Source organism: Triticum aestivum, chromosome 6A (genome assembly GCF_018294505.1).
Source record: "Triticum aestivum cultivar Chinese Spring chromosome 6A, IWGSC CS RefSeq v2.1, whole genome shotgun sequence".
Taxonomy (NCBI): Eukaryota; Viridiplantae; Streptophyta; class Magnoliopsida; order Poales; family Poaceae; genus Triticum; species Triticum aestivum.
In genome coordinates, this window is record NC_057809.1 from 49,003,342 (window position 1) to 49,021,507 (window position 18,166).

An 18,166-nucleotide genomic window follows, 5' to 3' on the forward strand; every position below is an offset into this window, starting at 1 on the left:
GGGCTAGATAGCAGGTTCTAGCTCCAAGGTATACTTTTTAGGAATGTACAAACTAGCTAGTCACTAACAAATTGAATTTTCATCAAATTCTCGGAGTACATATAAATGAGATCATGCATACTATACTTCAGACTTCCTTCGGTCCAAAAGGATTGTTATTTTTTACTCTCCGCATCATCAAGCAATACTTTTACGACCACTTAGTGATAATATGCCAGTTAAAATAAAAAAACTGGCATTAGGGTAAAAAAAGTTTTTTTTTGTGAATCTAGTCATGCCATTTTGCTCATGTGTTCCACAGTATGAAGTATTAAACATCAATAATGGCCAAAACTGAAAAAAGAAACTATACTCCACACAGAGCATACTACCTATAGCTTAGACCAGCCAAATCATATTGGTGGCTAATAGACAGTTACATACATATGCAAGTTTGGCAGATAACGAGTGACATGATGAGAAAACGTTTAACCAAAAAGCCTAAAACAGGAACAATCATCCATAATCTACAATAACCGCAGTGAAAAATGATAAACAGAAGAATACTATTTAATCTAGTGATAATTGTTTAGTCACTAGTATTCATAATGATCCAAATAAGAAGCAACGTAAAATGGCAAACCTAAGTCCGCTATAAAAGGAAATTTGAAAACCAGATGCACAAGTATTTGTCAGTTAAAATCAATTATGTATATTCACTACTAGAAATCCCCATATTTCCGACGGTGAAATCTAATAGCCGACGGACCGTCGGGTATTACAGTAATAGCCGACGGTAGTTATAATGGCCGACGGTTACTGTCAACTCACGAGTATTACCACTAATACCCGACGGTATATTTGAATGCCCGACGGTGAAAATTCACCCCTCGGATATCCAACTTAATGCCCGACGGTTCATCGTAAAGCCCGACGGTTTTTCCTACACCCACGGGGATTACATGTAATGCCCGACGGGTTTCCTTACACCCACGGGGATTACATGTAATGCCCGGACGGGTTTCCCTACACCCACGGGGATTACATGTAATGCCCGACGGGTTTCCCTACACCCACGGGATTACATGTAATGCCCGACGGTTTTTGGTACACCCTCGGGGATTACATGTAATGCCGACGGTTTTTGCCACACCCACGGGGATTACATGTAATGCCCGACGGTGAAATTTAATAGCCGAAGGTGAAAACAAAACTCTCACCTATGAGAGGACATGGCCGGCGGTAGATATGTGCCTCTTGGTTATTTGAGAAAATACCCGACGGTGTATAGTGATAACCGGCGTTTGACTTTCCCTCTCGATGATATGTTTCAATGGACAACATATGTAGAATGACCGATATTATATTCCAGATAATTCAGTATAAGAAGATTCCAAGAACTAACATCTTGCATTGCTATTGTAAGCGAGTGCATTATGTTCTTTTTCACAATTAATATATAGGATGCTTAAAAATTGGTACAGGATAATACAAATATGATGTTTAAAAAATTGCACTTACAAAAGTACTAGTTTGCTAATTTCTTGGTCATGTACTTCTGTAACTTGCCTTGAACGTATCTTTTAGTTTTTCTAATAAATGCAACTTTGTCTAGAAGGACCCCGACCTTCATGTATATTATTAATTAAATGTAAATGTGTCGTGAAGTATTAATAACATCTTAAATTATAACGAGGATGAGTGTTGTATTTTAAAATTAAGAAAGTGGAATGCTATGCATACGATCCTATACGTAAATATGATCCTTTTTGTCCGAAGCAGTGCGACCATTCTTTTTCCTCCCAACCAAGAAAGTAAAAGGGAGGCATCACCCTTTCTACAAAGAGTCTGCCACATGGAGCCACAGAGGCATTACCGTTTCAAAGTGCTGTCGTCCCCTGCATCGGTGAGGCTATGTTCGTACAATATGAACCCGTTCGTATTTTTCATCACCATTTTAGGTCCTTAGTAAACACGTATGGCTGGTCATGAAGTACTAGTACTATCGTGACATACAAGCCCGAGTTCCGTATTTCAAAACTAAAAAAGAGTCATTATATATATACATATGATTCTTTACGTACAATCCTTATCAGACACCACAAACACAACAAATCAACCATTAAGCGGTGGTCATTCTTTCTTCCTCAGGAAGAAAAAGGGCGATCTCGCCAGCGTCTCTCCCAAGGAGAGTTCCTTCGATCGTCGCCGTCCTTCGGCGGCTCCCCTCCGCCGACGACCTCGATCGTCGGTGCTAGGGGGTGCCGGATCCATGTGTGTGTGTGTGTGTGTGTGTGTGGATAGTTTTAGGCTAAAGCAGCTTTGTTTTTTAGGTCGCTCATCGTCTTCACATCCTTCCCGACAAGTCGATCAGCCCTATGGTTGGGGGTCGTTTTGAAAACCAGCCTTTTCAAGCAAGGATGGTGTGGCGGCGGCATCCTCGTGGTGGACATGTGCCCTCGGGCCGGCGTCTGCCCCAACATCGGTGCAGAGCTTGGGAGGTACATAGTTCAGGAGCGGATGTAGATTGTGGACTGCATCGACGACATCTGAAAGACGGAACATGTGCTGGGTTCGTGGTTGATGGATGGAAAGTATGGTTTCCTCCTTCGGTGTCTTAGTCGTGGTGGGGTGCCAGACCTTGAGTTCGATAGGGTGTCCGGGGTGTTGCCCAGATCTGATTCGTTCAACGACAATGACTTCAGTTTTGGTGAGCCACCTTGGAGGTCCACAAAGCTGCATATCAGCGATGGAGCCGCGTCGAGTTTGGGTGAGGAGGTGATCTGTCGTTCTTCTTTTCGGTGGCTGTTGTGGTCGTGCTGGGGGCAGGTGACGGAGCGTTGGTGTCTAGCTCAGAGATGTTTTGCTATCTTTTCAGTTTTGTCATGTCGATCCTTACGTGGCTTGTACTTTGATCTTTATGATATGAATGAGACACGTATTACCATGCAAAAGAAAAAAACTGATGCGCGGTGGAACCAAATACAACACACCAATGGATCATCCAAGGTATTATGGCCATTTTTCGCAAAAAAATGTATTATGATCATACCAAGAATCGTGTATGTGCCATGTCAAAAAAAAGGAATCGTGTATGTGCCAAACGAACTGTGAGAAATCTAAGAATAAAAATAGGATTTAAAAAACAAATGGCCCAAAAAATAAAAGTTAAAAGTTATTTTACTCCTATATGATTTCATACGTACTAATAATTAATTAATAACGCGTGTGCAAAAATTAAGTGCACCGCATGGTTCGAACCCAAGACCAAACAAGCTAGCCTAGCGTGCTACACCAGGTGGACATCAGACAAGTTGTGACATATACCTCCTCAGATGTTATCTATACTAGACCTTCTAAAAGCGCCGTTGACCAGCCCCGCCGCTTATATCCCCTCAGTCCTACGGCTCACATTCACCTCTCTCTCAACGCCGGTCGCCGCCTAGATGTGTCACCTGACTTGCCACCGTCCTCCACTCTCGTCTCAGATTTGACCCCAAAGTCAAGCGGCAGGTAGCAGCAGCAGGTTCCCGTGTCGCCATGAGCTGGATGGGGAAGCGGGGTTGGGTGGGGAGAGCCCGCACTGGCGGAGAAGACGAACGAGGGCTGGCGGCCCCGGAGCTACCTCCACTACCTCGCCGCCGCGTCCAGTCCGGCCCTGCCTCCTGCAAGCACGGCGACTTCTTCGACACCGTCTGGGCGGGCCACGAGCTAACCACGCCCAATCTCTTCAGGTCAGTACAGTACAGTAGGCAATTTGGGATTTTTTTTGAAACTGAAATTGAGGAAATTTTGACACAATTGAGTGTGGAGACTGAGTTGTTTGGTTAATTAGTTAATCAGCACGTATACCAGAGACAATTTGTTGCAACATTGACACGATTATGTGATGTAGAGATAATGAGATATGCTCATGTTTTACTGCTACTCGAACCCTGATATGTACCGTGGTTTTCATGGGATAATATAATTGAGTCTGTTCAATCCGTTGAGGAGGCCTCGTGGTTATCTTTTTTTTTCATGTTTCTCGCGTAGTGGTTAGTGCCCACCTCGCAGCCGTGGACTCCTGTTACCGAATTATTTGGTGATCTGGCGCTGATTTCTTGGCGCGGCCACCAAAAAATTCTCCCGCGCCGGCGCACCACGCACCAAATCAGGTCCTAAACTAACCGCCATAGTCTCCTGGTCCTCTTTGAAAACAAACACGTCCTCGTTCTCCAAACCAATCTAGCTTGAGGGGTGACCGGCGTCCCTCTGCTTCCACTCCGACGGGTGGTCAGGAGTTCCTCTGCTTCCTCTGCGATGGCCGATCAATCGGCACGCAACGATCACAGTGGGGCGCCACGGTATCATTCTCTTCTCCCTCCCCATTCCCCTCTCTCCTCGTCTCTGTCACACCCCCTTGAGTACTTTTCTTCTTTTCTGTCTTGCGTGATTGTGCTGATTGTCCATTATTTGTACATTGCAATTTCTTTTCTGCACGATCCATCAGTATTGGTTTGTTGGCGGTTCATAATTTTAGTTTGGCAAGTTTTCTTGTTGTACGAGTTGATCTTGTTTTCTTTCTTTTCTTTCTAAACCATGTTAGCCGGGAACTAATTATGTAAGAAACGGAGAGAATATTTGTAGAACCTTAAATCTAGGATTCAGCTGGTATGCTCACAAAAAGGTTATGTTTTATGTGTTTACTACAGTAGCAACTTATGTCCAACGAGTATGTGCTTCTGATGGCCATGAATAACCTGAACAGTTCCCTCAGTTTCTGGTTCAGAAAGTTGAAATAGGTATTAATAAACTTGCACATTAGTTAGCTTGTTTGGATAGAGCTCCTAGTGACCATCTTGTTAGTTATGGCCAATGTAGGCCAAATATAGAATTGTTTGATTGATTTTCTCATTGTTACTATATAATTAATATATATCACACTTTATGTTCATGATTAAATCCAATGCTTATACTATACCTCCTACTTCCATTCTACATTTTTGTAGCAATGTAGATGTCGACCGTAGTTGGATGTACAAAGAGAGACGAGGGAAGTTGATCAGTGATGCTTGGCAACATGGAGTAGATAATTTCCTAGATCATGCATTCTCATTGCCCGATGCTGCTGTAGATGGGAAATCCCATTGTCCTTGCAGCAAGTGCTTTTGCGGTCATAAGTGGACAAGGGATGTCATGACCACACACTTGTGCAGCAATGGGTTCATGTTAGGATATGAGAGATGGACTAGCCACGGGGAGTCTGATGCACCTGAAAATGTAGAGCATGATAACGTGGGGGATGGAGATAGAATGAATGACATGCTAGTTGATGCAATTGTTGCTGAAGGAGTTTCTAAAGGTGATGAGCCAACAAAATCTGCCAAATAATTCTATGAAATGTTGATGGAAGCCGACAAACGTTTGCATGAGAAGACCACACAATCACGTCTATCCATTGTAGGAAGGCTAATGACTATTAAAACACAACATAATCTGTCAGAAGCTTGTTACAATGAGATGATGACTCTTATACATGACATTGTTGGGGACGATGCTGCAAAAGATCTCCCAGCAAACTTCCATAGGTCCAAGAAGCTTGTGCATAGTCTAGCAATGCCTTACGTCAAAATTTATGCATGCCCCAATAATTGTATGATTTATTATAAAGAGAATGAAAATAAAGAAAAATGCACTATCTGCAAAGAACCTAGATATGAGGAAACAACCGCAGGAAATAAATCTACGAAGATACCAAGAAAAGTTCTGCGCTATCTCCCAATTACTCCTAGGCTACAACGGTTGTACATGTCACAAAGCACTGCCAAGCACATGGACTATCACGCAAGGCCTCATAACAGTGATGAAGTAATGGTTCACCCTTCTCATGGTGAAGCTTGGAAGGAATTTAATAAGGAATTTAAAAATTTGCTGAGGAAGTAAGGAATATAAGGCTATGTCTAGCGACTGACGGCTTCACACCTTTTGGAATTAAAGCAGCCTCCTACTCATGTTGGCCAGTATTTGTTGTGCCTTATAATCTTCCACCAGAAATGTGCATGAAGCAGAGTAACCTGATCCTTGCACTAGTTATTCCCGGTCCAGATCATCCAGGAAAGAACCTAAACGTTTTTATGCAGCCTCTAGTTGACGAACTTGATGATTTGTGGAGAAATGGTGTAGAAACTTATGATAGTTATCGAAAGCAAAATTTCACCTTGAAGGCAGCTTTGCTTTGGACTATTCATGACTTTCCAGCTTATGGATTAGTAGCATGCTGGAGCACTCATGGAAAGCTTGCTTGCCCTATATGTGGATCTGACATAAAGACATTCTCATTGAAGAATGGGAGAAAGCCATGCTGGTTTGACTGCCATAGGAGATTCCTTCCCACTGACCATGCATTTCGTAGGAGTGTGAAATGTTTTCGCAAGAAAAAAACAGTTTTAGATCCTCCACCAAAGCCCTTGTCCGGAGAAGAGGTGTATGAAGAACTCCAAAGTCTTGTCCATGATGAAACTGGCAAGAGTAAATTTGAGGGGTTTGGGAAGGAGCACAATTGGATAGCTATAAGTGGTTTGTGGCAGCTAGAGTATTTTCGGAAGTTGCTGCTTCGCCATAACATTGATGTAATGCACAATGAGAAAAATGTATCTGAGGCTTTACTAAACACATGCCTTGATATTCCTGAGAAAACTAAGGATAACAACAAAGCACGCCTTGATGTTGCTTTGTATTGTGATCGACCAAAGCTACACCTGAACAAGAATTCAAGGGGTGTGTGGAAGAAACCTAGAGCGAAATATTGTGTCAGCAAGGAAGATAGAATGACCATCCTTAAGTGGTTTAAAGAAGTGAAGTTTTCTGATGGGTTTGCTGCTAATTTGAGTAAAACTGTCAACTTGAGTAAAAACAAATTCATTGGGCTGAAAAAGCCATGACCACCACATCATCATGGAGCGCCTCCTGCCAGTTGCCCTACGAGGCTTCATCCTAGAACCTGAATGGAAGGTCATAGCAGAGTTAAGTTTTTTTTATCGGCAATTGTGTGCCAAAGAAATTGCTCCAAAACGGATGCGTGAACTTGAGGAGGAGGTTCCTGTTCTATTATGCAAGCTTGAGAAAATGTTCCCACCAGGCTGCTTCAATGTAATGCAACACCTGATAGTGCATCTTCCATATGAGGCAAGGGTTGGCGGCCCTGTGGCATATCGTTGGATGTATGTTTTTGAGAGGTATGTTAGACTATATAACATTGATCTGTACATTGTGTTTTGATATATTTATTTCCTTTATTGCTGAAACTTCTAATATTTTGTTATAGGGCAATGCACTATCTTCGTTTAAAAGTGCGAAACAAGGCAAGAGTGGAGGGTTCAATCGTTGAAGCTTGTATTGTGCAGGAGATCACGAATTGTGTTTCTCTTTACTTTAGTGATCACGTTCGCACTATATGGAAGAAGAATCCTCGATATAATAATGGAGGAACACGCGTGCAGAATGATGGTTGCACCTTAGATGTGTTTCAGCATGTAGGAAACCTACATGGGAGGCCTATTGCCCGAGAACTATCGCGTGACGAGTTGAATGCAGCAAGGCTGTACATTTTGACTAACTGCTCTGCTGTTGATAGATTTCGTGAGTAAGTGATGAATAATTTGTAATTTTAGAATTGAAGTGTGCAAGATGTTTATAATCATACGCGGATTTGCAGAACATTTGAAGATGAAAAATATGCAAGTCATCCAAACTTGACATCGGAGGGCCTTGATGAAATGATGGCATCCGAATTTGTGGAATGGTTCGAGATTGCTGTAAGCACATTTTAATTAGCATTATATCCTCTCCATTCAACTACTACTATGTTTCATAATCCGAGTTTTTCTTTTCATTTCATTGTAGTGCAAAGAAGATCCCAATTCTGATGAGGACTTGTGGAATTTAGCTAATGGATGCAGCTCTAGAGCCTATTCCTATAGCTCCTATGATGTGAATGGCTTTCGCTTTAGATCAGAGATATCTGAGAAAAACGTACAAGGTTGAAAACGGTGAACACAGGGGTTTGTTTGTCATCCTTCATCTCAGAGACTGAACAACTTGAGTACTATGGTGTCATTGAGGAAATTATCAAAGTATCCTTCACAGCTGGTAGAAAAATTGAGATGGTACTCTTCAAATGCCGTTGGTTTGACCCCATCAAGGGTGTGAAGCCAAATGCAAAATTAGGTTTGGTGGAGATAAAGTGGTCTTCAAGGCTAAGTAATTTTGAACCATTTGCCATGGCTCACCAAGCTACACAAGCTTATTACTTGCATTACGCATCCTCCAGGAGAGATCTTCGTGATTGGAGGGTTGTTTACACTATTCAACCAAGTACCAGCTTGAGTAACTTTGATGATTGCGCAAATGACCCATCTACTACAGATGAATATTTCCAGGAAGGTGGTCAGCTGGGTAGTTTTTCTGTAGATGGTGGCAAATTTGTTGATGAATCTACTGAGCCAAGAAAGGAGTCAGATGATGTGGAGCTTGATCCCTCTGAAATTTATGTAATAGAAAATCAAGGCAATAATTATGAGGGAGAAGAATCTTCAGAAGATGAATTGGATGAGAGTACTGATGAGGAAGAAGAAGATTTACCTGAAGAGGAAGGACAAGAAGAGACATATGAGACCGAAGATGAGGATGATGCAATAGAGCATGACTCTGAATATGACGATGATGATTACTGAACATTTATAGCTTTTGCACTTTCATTTTCTGTCTTGGTACCAATAAATATATAGTGGCCACAACTAGTGAATAATATAGTATGTTTACTATTGGTAGTAATACATATTACATAGTGATTTAGTGACACAACTATTGAACAATATATTATGGTTGATAGTATTTCTAGTTTAGTTGTTACATAATGTTTTCTGTTGTTTTCTTCTTCTACTGTCATGCCTTTGGTAATCATCTACCTAATTATTTTTTATGTAGCTAATAAGAATGTATTTGTCACTATGTAAATAGGATGACCCGCTTGCATCATAGGCGTGTCTCAATGGCTAGGTCGAACAGGTCTTCTTCTAGTGCCTCCGTAGGAAACAATGGATCAACTTAGTCAACTGCACAGGCTAAAAAGCCTAGAACACCAAGAACTAGGACTTCAGCCGGTCTCAGACTAGAGGAAATTGACCGACTGCTTATAGTTCCCGTTGGCATGTAAGTATTAAATATTCCAATTGCTTTACTTGTTGGAGCAATGTTCATGTGCTAACTACATTTGATCTTTATTTATAACAGGGCATGGGAAAGGCACCCATACAGCGCTCGTGATCCATCAACGGTGCTAGGGCCTTAGTGCGCCAGATGTATCCACCGCCAATTGGTCCAAAAAATGATCAGAAACCGGTATTGTGTTGGGAGGACTACAAGTGGTCCCCTGGTCCAGAAGTAAGAACAGCATCTTCCAAAATAGTGGAAGAATTTTGGGTAAGTATATGCGCACAATGCTTTGAGAATTTTGAATCAGTTTTTCTAGTACTTAGAATTCTAAAACAGAGGTGAACATATTATATTTAGACATAAGAAGTCTAAAACTGGTGGATAGGTGGTAGTTAAATTCTTTATTTTGTCACAACCATGACAAAACTACTTGGTTTATCTATGAAGTGTTGGAAGCTTTGATGATTATGCATATGCCCACTTCCACAAATGCACTAGTAACTAACAAAAAATGTTTTGGGATGGTTTTTGGCAGTGGCGTTTCAAGTGTGACCCATCGGAGCAAGAGAAGGCAGATGGTGTTTTGGAGGAGAACTTAACTAGGAAAGTGAAGCAGATGCTACATGAGGAAAAGGCGGCAGCCATCAAAAGATTAAAGAAGAAGGGACAATTGCCTACAGAACTAACAGAAGAGGATGAGGATGGTAACCGCTGGCCAACTAAGGAAGCTTTAATTTCTGCAAAGAGAGTTGACTTTGGTACAGACGTTGGTTGGCGTCTACTATGTGAGCACTGGAGTAGTACTGAATTTAGAGGGTTATCTTTAACCAACAAAGAGGAACAGACTTGCTAATGGGACACGGTCTTCCATTGCAGTGGTGCTAGAAATGTTGTCGCCACGCGTCAATTTCTGGTACTATTTTCATCAAACATCTTTCTGCTTACTGTTTAATAAGGAAGTTTCATTTACATTGGATGATGTGTCAACGCTCTTGAAATGCAGAAACTCAAAACCGGGAAAGACCCTGGAATTTCTGGTGCTTGGCTTCACACGCACAAATTGCATCGAGGGACTGATGAAGAGCAGATATGCAGTCAAAGAACTGCTGATCATTGGGTCAGTAAAATATTGCAACTTAGTTCATTATAATCATCATGAGAACTATGTGCATAACACATGCAGTTTACCATTAATTTTTAATTTGAAAAGGAGGATTTTGATAAGGCAATGAAAAATGCCCATGGAGAAAATTGGGAAGAGGAGCACCCGGATTTAGATGGACAGATCATCTATGAAGCAGCAGGCAGAATGCCACATGGCAGGCTGGGAATTGCTAATGAGTTGTTTTAGCAAAGCAGAGAAGGCGAAGTTTAAGTCTAAAAGGGCGATGGCCTCACAGCCGGTGCAGTCTGCTAAGGAGGAGCGTCTAGAAAGAGAAAACAAACATTTGAAGCAGGAGATCAAGCGTCTTCGAGGCATTGAGCTTGTTGTTCAGGTAATCTTGTCTTCTCTTGTAAATTGGAGTCTGAGTGAATAGGTTTGTGCTGACATGCTGATGTTTGTAGTCTTTGGCTGAGAAAGGGGGAGTCGACTTTGATGGCATAATGCAATCAGCAGCAGATGACTTGGTAAGTTATACCCATCTCAATGGTAGGCTTTCAGCAATTGAACCATTAAGTAATGTTTCTTTTGTGTATGATACATAGTCTCCATCATATTCTGAAGGCGGATTTCAAAGGGGACGAGGTGATGTGCCTCAACACCAAACCGAAAAGGTTAGTTCATTGTCGTCGTGCTCGCAAGTCTGGGGATGACCTCTCCTTGTTCCACCATTTATGTGTTTGTCTTTGCATATGTATTAGCACATCAAGAAAGAATTTGTGTGTGCAAGTCAGGTGCAGGATTTTTGGTCATGGAAAGTAGCAACAGATGCAGATCCTTCATATATTTTAATTACAGATTTAGAAAAGAAATGCATGGTTAACTATATTGGCGCATTCCTCTAAACGATTATATCACCCAAGAGAAATGACTGATGCTGCATGTAAATACTTGATGGTTGATAGAACAAGTTTATCTGCACATCTATGAGAAAAAATGCAGTGAAGACCACACTTGATAGCCTACAGTTGTGATGCTTGTTTCTCTGTACATATGCCTTGTTTGCTTGTTCTCTGTACATATGCCTTGTTTGCTTGCATATCTAAATTTGCTATCATTTCTTATGTGCAAAACTAGATAAACTGAACCATGTTAATTCAAAAATCATTAATAGGAAAAATATGATAGTATGAACAATAATTTATTTGTACTTCATGTATAATTTATTCAGGTCGCAGGGAACGAATTATTAGACATGAAAGAATTTAGGCTAACCATCCAGAATATTTTTCTTACGGATACTCTTCCTTTATCTAAGCATTGTGACCATGTTCGATAAAGCCTCTGTACATATGCATTTCAATTATAATACATATACATGCAAATATTATTTCACCTTGGGGCACATGCTGCTAGTTTATGCTCTTTGTACATGCCATTCTTAATTAGTTTACTATATGCCCAAACTAGCCAATAGCGGTCTGTTAGTTTACTAATTCGGCTTTGTCATGTGACTGGCGAAATGTAAACACTGTTGATAATGGGTTGCAAATAGATATGCACAGTACTTGGTAAATGTGTATGGAATGTGTTCCTGCTGATTCATGTTTCCTTTGAAAATTTCATGTGAAGGAACGAAAGGTGAATAGCATCATATTGTTGGATAATCATGCTGTCATATAGCAGTTCGCAGATAACCTGTCAATTAGAACAATTAAGTTTGATCCCTGTAGGTCACTTAAATTTCAGCTACATTATACTGACAACTAGTCTTGTCATTACTTAGGGAATGGGAAGCAGGACTGGAGGCAGTACAGTCATGGAAATGATGATGAGGACGACGACTATGGCAATGGGGGATATGGTAACTATGGCGAGGGTGATCTGTATGGTGATGAGCACTATGATCACTATGGTGATGGGAATATGATGACTATGGAGATGAGGATGACTATGGCTTATGGCTATGGCGGTGGCTGATGGCGATGATGATGATTGGCTATAAAATCTAATGATCTTCAAGTCATGTCAAAATGTAGTTTGTGTTAGATATTTGAAACACTTTATTATCTTATGGACAATTTGTCTAGTGGACAATTTATCTTATGCAAATGTGGCCTATCTCAGTTACTATTTTGTTCTGCATTCGACATTTGATAATTATGGTTAAGGCAATTTGGATGCAACTCAATACCTTGTGCTTGTGTATAGATGGAATGAAACACCCCCTTGGTGAAAGAAATATACGAGGGGTGAGTAATGACCTATGGTGGAAAATATGTCTCGGTTATAGAGAATGCCAATGGGGACTTCAGACTGTTGGTGAATTTATAATTGACTGTGTTTGCTCACCCTTGACTAACAGGTTTTCTGGCGGTGTTCGCTCACCCTCGGCTAACAGGTTTCCTGAAAGGCCGTATACACTGTCGACCATCTAATGAGCTGACGGTTTGGTTCTCCTCACGGTCATAAATAAGTCCAGCGGGACAAATGTACCGTCGACTACTTTTGAAAACCGACGGGAAGCAATAACCGTCGGAGAGTAAATGCTCGACGAGGAACCGTCGCTATAAATGTCGTCGGGCTAAGATGAGCCAGCTGGTCACAATAACATGCCCGACGGCTCACCGTCGGCTTACTACCGTAGGTGACAATATTACCCGACTGTACCGTCGACCATTACTGTAATGGCTGACGGAGCAAGGCCGACGGGAGATGGCCGACGGTTGTACCGTCGGTTTTAGTAATAGTTGACGGTGATCAAAAATATCCGACGGTGATTGGACCCTCGGTTATAATGAAATATCTAGTAGTGATTCAGATCACACTAGACACAATAGACCCATGGCCCACGGAAAACAGAAGTCAAAGGCAATGCAGCAATGAGTAAAATAAAACAGAAATATATCCTAGCATGAAAGCATTCTCATCTCTGAGAAGGCACTATCATATGCACACATAGGAAATGAGGAGCGGTCCTAAGTCACCAATTACTAGAGAGGCTAGAGGGAGAAGAGCCCACCCAGTGCCAGCATAAACTTGGACGATCAACAATTAAAAGTCACCAGGAAGAGAATGAAGGACTGATGAGGAAGGAAAATGAGAAAGCTGAGCTTGGTGAAAAGATTAAATATTTAGCCTGACAAAGCATGATAGAAGGTGGCCAGGTGGGAAGAGTTAAGCAAGAGTTGTAGAGAAAATCTTAAAAGAGTCCTCACTTGCAATTTGGTACTTGAGAAGTGATTCATTTTATAAGAATAGTTTAGATAGTTCAACATACATCCAGAAGATAAGGTTACCTATTCAACCGGTACATCACATAGCATATCTGACCGGAGAATCATCTATGTATTATGCAAAAGATCAGCTCCATCATGTCCACCACCAATGCTTGTTTCTGCAGGCATAATAAGTAGAACAACCAATGACATTCCAATGCAAAGCTAAGTAGATACGAGGAAGCATTAACAAATATTTAGATAAATAATTGTTGTTCAAAAAAGGAATCAATCTTGATACAAATTAGGAATACATAAATAAAAGCATATGTACTTTCAAAGTTAATGAACATTCCAAAAATAATATAAGCTGGTTAGAAGAGACAAGGGTATCCGTAAATTTTCAGATCATTCGATGCCATATTTGGAAAAATAATATAATCAAACTAATAAATTCTATAAACACATTTAAGTCAACAAAATCCTAGCAACAGAAGTTATCAAGACTATTAAGATTTGGATTACCTTCAAAAACTTAGCCTAAAAAAGATCGTACTAATAAATCCTAGGAACATAAGTGATTGGACTATTCAGATTTACATTATCTTCAAATAAATTTAGCCCGAAAAATGAAAATAAACTCAACCTATTACTTTTTCCTGGTACAAATGCACTTGCTACTCACCCACAATAGGATTCTCCTAAAAGTGATAAAAGGAACAATTGTCTAGTAATTAAAACAATTTTGGTATTACTGATTCGTGATTAATAGCAAGATCAGCAGAGATACTAATATTGAATGGAAGGAAGAGAACTACCTTTCAGCTTCCAATGTCCACATTGAGCTACCTATTTGATATTTCAGTTGGTACAAGCTAGTTTTAGTGTAGTTGTATTCAACTTCCAACTGTTATATTACCTTATCTGAAGGAAAAACTGCAGCTATCTATACTTCCTCCGTCCCATAATATAAGAATATTTTTGATGATGTGGCCCAAACTAGTGAGACATGGTAATGCAAAACTGTTGGCGCCCAATCATTTGTAGTGCTCAACGAAACAACGATGAACTATAGTGGCAGCATACACTTTGGATCAAGCAAGAACAAGAAACCGAAGGTGACACCCAGATTGATTAGAGCAATCTTGACACTAGCAACTCACTGTTGACCTCTCAGGAAAGTAAGAAGAAAAGGATTTGGTGCCACCCAACCATTGTGGCATTTTCTGCTGAATTCGAATTCAACTCCTTACATGGCCAAAGCCATCCCATGAGGCCATATAGCGTACCGCACACCCTGCCAACTTGATTTCCAAGCCTTGTCCACGCAATACACATGGGAGATCTACTAGAAATCAAAATCCTTAAATTATTGGACTCTCGTCGTCTAAAAACAAGCTAGTCATAACTTAACTAATCAATGATCTATGAACACTGATCATCTAAATCCTTCAACAACCAATGAAGACTCATCGAACAAAAAAAGGCGATCCAGCAATTGATCACCTAGATCCTGCAGCAACCAACTAGGACTCATTCAAGCTAAAAAAAAAGGTTATCAGGTCAGGTGTGTGTCCCGAAACAGGCTCAGACTCTCCTACGGATGACACTTCTCTTCTGCAGGAAAAACTAAAATCTCGATTGGAATTGTACCTACCCAAAAAGTCTGAGTCATTTCTCCTTCAGCCTAAGTACTAGTAAACTTGCTATTTTTCACTGGTTTGTGAACAAAACAATTCGGCAACTGTCGCAGGCAAATATCCTGACCTGACTAGTAGGCAAAGTAGGTATCCGATCCATTGTTTTTCTTCGCCAAAAAAAGAAAAGAAAAGGTATCCATTGTTTTTTTTCTCGAATTCTCACCCAAATGTGTGTTGCTGTGTATTATAATGAAATGTCAAGACGAGCAAAAATGCAAGTGGCTGAAACTCAGAAAAATAAACTGAAGAGAAGAAAATAAAACTAAAGCAACACTGTACAAGGGCTGCGTGCTACCAGAACTTAGAGCTTTGACTTGTTTTATTGTATCCATGTTTCATATCTTATAATAAAGTGATAAAGACAATTTGCTAGGTCTGACTTGAACCACAAAAATCACAGAAATGAGCCACAACAAAAGGTAAAGTAAATTAGACACCACTGGTAGACACCAGTAACAAAAATCCATTGTTTTATTGAATTGATTTTTTTTTCACATTTAATCCCGAGTGCGATGATGAAGAAGGGAAAGTGGGCCTCCGTTTCTCACACACGGATCGTGTGACACGTGTGTAGGAGGAAGAGAAAGGGACGACGGGTTTGTACGGGAGAGGGCTTTTCAAAATGGGAATGGTGTAAGTGGGCTAGTTCGTTCATACAGCATTAATAACCCTCATGCGCCCTTCTTTCCCGCAAAACGGCGCGGGGGTTTTCCCGCGCTTCATTTGAAATACGGAGGGAATACTACTTCCAAGATCATAATTATTACATAGAAGGCTACCATATGCAAGCAATCAGAACGGTAAAGCACATCATCGCAATATGTTGAAGATGCCATCAAGCAGCAAAAGAAAGAAGTACTATTACGAGACTACTTCAAATTGCTAACTTAGCACAGAGAAGTTTATGAACAGTATTTCCATCAACCAATTATGGAAAACTAACTTTCTTCTTTTTATAAATATATACACGTATGTATGGTGTGAAGCAAGATATGACGTATCAGCAGCGTAGACGCTTTCAAACGCATGACAACAGGACACCGCCGCCTTGGGTCTGGCAAGCTTCTTGAACCCAGTGCAGTGAGTCGAGTTGGATCATGAAGAAGCCACTTAGCATATCCATAAGTACCACGTTGTTGTCCTCTGCAAACCCTACGATCCATATATTCTCCATCCCCTGAACGGAGCGAAAGTAACTTGTGGAGTTCGATAGACCTTCGGATCACCCATGAAGCAACACCATCGCATCGGTCTTCCTCCTCCATAACTGGGCAACGTAGTCCGAATTCGACATGAACAGGAATCCTATCCCACCACCACCACCACCCTCGCCCGCATAAGCTTGAAGCAGTTGCCCTTGCTATAGATAGGCACCGGCACCGGCATTACAAAAAGCCTCTGCCTCTCCAAATCAAACTGGAGAATTCCTTGGAAATTCCAATGAGCTGCCAGTAAAGGGAATCTCCAGCCAACACAGCATGATCCATGTAAACGCTGGTGGAATACCTCAGAAATAAGCTGCTCGCATGACCATGGTTGCCGAAAAAGGGTTTCCCCCGCTTTATAAATAAAGCACCAACACTTACATTCAAGTAACCGATACAAACGCACGCCACACAACCCAAGGCAAGAAACAAGAATGCCGGGCACTGACAACACAACTTCAACGACTACAGATCGTCCGGGAAGAAGTGCAACGGACCACGCCGGACCGACGGTTTCCAAGACGATGCCTCCAAGAAGGGCACGACCACGGACCGTCGCCATCGTCCGATCCACCAGATCAGGTTTTCACCCGGAACACGACGGGAGGAGTGAGAGCACCACGACGGAGCCTACAGGGAGGAACACGACATCCGCGGACGCCGCCACCGTCGACCCGTGTACGGACAGGTAAGTGATGAACCCCGGTGCTCCACCCTTCCGCTGCATCCCCGGTCGGCCAACCACCTGCAACCATGCCACCCAAGCGGCCGTGGTTGCACGCCGCATCCGAGTCGCACAGTCCGCCTACGACCGACGCGACTCCCACCGCCAGGGGCCGCCGCCCCGCCACCGGGACCACCCCGAGAAGCCCCAAGGTCACGTCTTGTACAAGATCCATGAGCCCAACCACCTCATAACCGCCGGCGACCACAACCTCAAGGGGACCCGAGCCCAGATGGCCGGGGGAAGGGGGAGGAGGAGGAGCCCCCGAGGCCGAATGCCCAGATCCGCAAGAGAGTGCCGGCCACTCGCCCGCTGCCGAGGAGGAGGGCGCACAGAACCGCCGAGCTGCATCCATGAGAGGCCACCGGGGAGGCCTTCCCGCGCCGAGCGCCGCCGTCCAGCCGCAGGGGCCCGGCTGGACAAGGGCGCCCACCTCCACCGTTGCCGCGCCGCCCGCCACCTGAGATCCACGGCGAGAAGGGCCGCCCGCGACCGGTCGCCGCGACCCGCAGCGCCAGACGAGGCGCCGAGGCGCTGCTGCGAAGCAGCCGCCTCCGCCACCACCCGCCGGCCTGCACCACCACCATGCCGCCTGTCGCCCGACGCCACGCCGCCGTCGCTGGCCTACTCCAGAGCGCCGCCGCACCGCTACGCCCGGCACGAGCGCAGCATCCCCACCGGCGAGATCCGGCCCGTGCCGCACCCCCCGCGCAAGGAGACGAGATGGCCCCCGCCGCCGCCGGCGACGACCGGGCTTCGCCCGCTCGTGCCCCTTGGCGGCGGCGAGGGAGGAGAGAGGGAAGGGGAGGGTGGCGGCGGCGGCGCTAGGGTTGCCCCCCGGACGCCCGCGGGAGGGGAAATCTTCTCGCCAGTATCACTTTGCCAGAAGCCCCGTGTCATGACCATGGTTTGGAAGGGGTGTTGTGATGAACCTTTCCCATGCACCGGTCTCCGACGAGTAGACGCAGGCCATTGCTCGCCGGTTTTCTACCCCGCCGTCTGCTGCAACCAAGACCACCTGGAAGTGCTCGGCGTCCTCGCGG

The 18,166-nt window shown here is 43.1% G+C and overlaps 2 protein-coding genes across 4 annotated transcripts; both read left to right on the forward strand.

Moving 5' to 3' along the window:
- The first annotated feature begins 3,535 nt into the window (after positions 1-3,535).
- On the forward strand, positions 3,536-8,704 carry LOC123131928 (uncharacterized). 3 transcript variants are annotated; one of them, XR_006464399.1, is made up of 5 exons: positions 3,536-3,713; positions 4,971-7,196; positions 7,286-7,603; positions 7,676-7,775; positions 7,864-7,980. XR_006464399.1 is itself a non-coding variant. In XM_044551651.1 (4 exons), the coding sequence occupies exons 1-4, from the start codon at positions 6,916-6,918 to the stop codon at positions 7,904-7,906; spliced, it is 729 nt and encodes a 242-aa protein (XP_044407586.1). In that variant the 5' UTR covers positions 5,926-6,915; the 3' UTR covers positions 7,907-7,980. The 3 variants fall into 3 exon arrangements, 2 of the variants coding, with proteins under 2 accessions (XP_044407586.1, XP_044407585.1); XM_044551651.1 differs by lacking the exon at positions 3,536-3,713 and having other exon boundaries at positions 5,926-7,196; positions 7,676-7,762; XM_044551650.1 differs by lacking the exon at positions 3,536-3,713 and having other exon boundaries at positions 5,927-7,196; positions 7,864-8,704.
- Positions 8,705-9,307: 603 nt separating this feature from the next.
- LOC123131929 (uncharacterized) lies at positions 9,308-12,120 on the forward strand. The gene is made up of 7 exons (XM_044551652.1): positions 9,308-9,441; positions 9,710-10,087; positions 10,178-10,291; positions 10,385-10,670; positions 10,741-10,803; positions 10,901-10,950; positions 12,063-12,120. Exons 4-7 carry the CDS (start codon positions 10,452-10,454, stop codon positions 12,103-12,105), a joined length of 375 nt encoding a protein of 124 aa, XP_044407587.1. The 5' UTR covers positions 9,308-9,441; positions 9,710-10,087; positions 10,178-10,291; positions 10,385-10,451; the 3' UTR covers positions 12,106-12,120.
- Positions 12,121-18,166: the final 6,046 nt, after the last annotated feature.